This window comes from Penaeus japonicus, unplaced genomic scaffold, assembly GCF_977035675.1.
Source record: "Penaeus japonicus unplaced genomic scaffold, GWHDUDI00000001_assembly GWHDUDI00000003, whole genome shotgun sequence".
Classification (NCBI taxonomy): domain Eukaryota; kingdom Metazoa; phylum Arthropoda; class Malacostraca; order Decapoda; family Penaeidae; genus Penaeus; species Penaeus japonicus.
In genome coordinates this window covers 5934445-5936944 of record NW_028234405.1, presented here as the reverse complement: position 1 = coordinate 5936944, position 2500 = coordinate 5934445, and the positions used below count along the sequence as shown (strand labels likewise).

The following is a 2500-nucleotide window of genomic DNA, read 5'->3' as shown; positions in this document are numbered from 1 at the left end:
AATAAATAAATAATCAAATTCCAATAACGTATCTTATGGCAAAAGCATAAGTAAATCATGTTTGTTAATGATGCTTGAAGTGCTGTGCAACGGCATATATTATTTTCTTTATACTTTTAGATCTTATCTATTTTATTTTCATTTTCTTTTCGGACTTTGCTTCCATGCCATATTCATTCATGATCATATGACATTTAAGCTTTTTCTTCTTTAGATCATTATATTTTAACTTCTAAGAGAACACTGGTCTGACTGAAGCCTTTTACACACATAGAACATCACTTCTATGACATTCTAATAATCATTAAAAAATTGGTTAGGTATCTAAATGGTTGCGTTTATTATTTTCTAAACATCGTTCCAATAACATACTGGTATTTTCTATTCTGTTTAATTTCATGATTTATGTCTCTATTATTGCTTACTTCGCGAATGTAAGCGATCATAAACTCTTTATTATCAAAGTAAAGTCTTTTCTTGCCTCAAAAGAATCCGCATATTAAAGGCTGCTTGTAACTGAAACCTAATAAGTCTTTCTAGAACATGTATCATGTTATATGAAACGTGAAATATTCTTTTAAAGACATTCTTTGTCCTTCAAAATGAAATTTGATTGTATTTTATCAAACACATGCGAACATTTTGCTTGCAAATTAATAGCCAGCGATAGAGAAAGAGGGGGAGGAGAGAGGGATGGATTGAGATGGAAAGAAAAAAAAATAGGGCGAGATATATATATAGATAGCGAGAGAGAGAGAGAGAGAGAGAGAGAGAGAGAGAGAGAGAGAGAGAGAGAGAGAGAGAGAGAGAGAGAGAGAGAGAGAGAGAGAGAGAGACAGACAGAAAAAGACAGAAAGAGACAGACAGAGAAAGACAGAAAGAGACAGAGAGATAGTTATGTAAAAGGAGAGAGAGAGAAAGAAGAAGAAGAGAGAGAGAGAGAGATGTAAAAGGACCCCGAGCGAGTGTTTTCCTCTTACCCTAGAAAGATGCTGTCGTGCGAGTGCGAGTGGAAGGCCGGGATGCGGAGCTTGGGCAGCACGATGGTCTTGCCCTTGCGAGTCCTGACGGTGAAGGTGGACGAGAAGTGGAGCTCGGGCGTCGGGTTGTGCGGCGAGAGGATCGTCAGCCCTCGGCTCTCGGGCAGCCCCAGGCACGGAGTCAGGTTCCCGCCCGCGCCCGCGCTCCCGACAGACGACGGGGAGCCCGCCATGTCGTGGAAGGAGGGCACCTTGAGCTCCATGGAGGCGATGATGGAGTTGCGGTCGGGCGTGCGCGTGATCCTCTTGGAGCGGCCGCGGGGGCTGTCGGGGCACCGGAACGACGTGCCGATCAGCTTCGACGACGACTCCGAGTACCGGAAGCTCGATGTCTCGGTCACGGTCACGGCCGTGTTCTCGGGCACGGTCCCGATGCCCATCTTCTGAGACGTCGACGTCCCCTCGTGGAACTTGAACTTGAAGTTCTCGTGGTACTTGAGCCTCGGACTCTCCTGGCTCTTGTAACGCGGGCTGTCGGGGGAGCGGTCCTTAGCCCCGCCCCCCTCGGGCTCCGTGAACTTGACGCTGTGTCTCGGGCTGGCCGTGGTCACAGCCGCGCTGCCCGAGTTGTGCTTGCCCTTGCCCAGGATGCTGATGGGCTCCGTCGACAGCAGCGTCGAGGAGCCGCTGAGGGTGTGCTGCGAGGAGGACGTGTAGACACTGCTGCTGCTACTGCTGCTGCTGCTCCACACCTGGCTCCCGAGGCCGCAGCCGGAGAAGGAGGGCACCCCGCGACCGAAGCCCGAAGGAGGCTCCGTCGGGGCTTTGTGCAGCGAGGGCAAGGAGGCGGAGCACTTCCCCTGTTCATCCTTGCGCGTTTCCATGGCGAGAGTAAAACGGCCTGGAAGTCCCTTCACGCTAATGAACACGACGTTAGCAATTCACTCTCTGTTGCCTGTTTTTTTCTTTCTTTCTTCCTTCCTTTATTTCTTTCTTTTCTACTGATTCAACACGCACTGCTTTTTATTCTTCTGAAAAAAGTGGACGATGAATTTTCCTTACACATAACACTGATAAAAACCAAATGCAAATCGTTACGGGCACTGATTTAACAAAACGAAAAAAAAAAAAAAATACTCTATAGAACCCAAATTCCTCGTTTTCCTAATAATACCAAAGAGAAACAAAGAAATCGAGTAAATCAATGCTAAAAAAGTAAGAACAAAAAAGGGACACATTAGCAAATAAGATACAAATACTCCTCAAAATAATGGAGCGTGCCTAACTAGATAACTAATGGAAAGAAATCCCGTAACTCGCTAAATAACTTGACAATACATTTTCTGAGACACTGTGTATTGCGTCGTATAGTGAGCCTTTCTTTTCTTCGACTTTCCGTGGGGCGTTGTCGGAATTACTTTATTACCCTTCCTGTCCTCCTTTCTTCCTTCCTTCTCTATCTATCTATCTATCTTTATCTCTCCATCTCTCTCTCTTTCTCTATCTATCTATCTCTATCT

The 2500-nt window shown here is 45.8% G+C and overlaps 1 protein-coding gene across 3 annotated transcripts in view; it reads right to left on the bottom strand.

Annotated features, from left to right (window-relative positions):
- The window catches only part of dnc (phosphodiesterase dunce), a 633444-nt gene that overhangs the window by 615174 nt on the left and 15770 nt on the right, over positions 1–2500 (bottom strand). For all 3 annotated transcript variants that reach the window (XM_086554763.1, XM_086554777.1, XM_086554770.1), the window contains exon 2: positions 981–2011. In XM_086554763.1, coding sequence (XP_086410889.1) covers positions 981–1864 — 884 coding nt within the window. In that variant the 5' untranslated portion in view covers positions 1865–2011. The remainder of the gene's footprint in view (positions 1–980; positions 2012–2500) is intronic.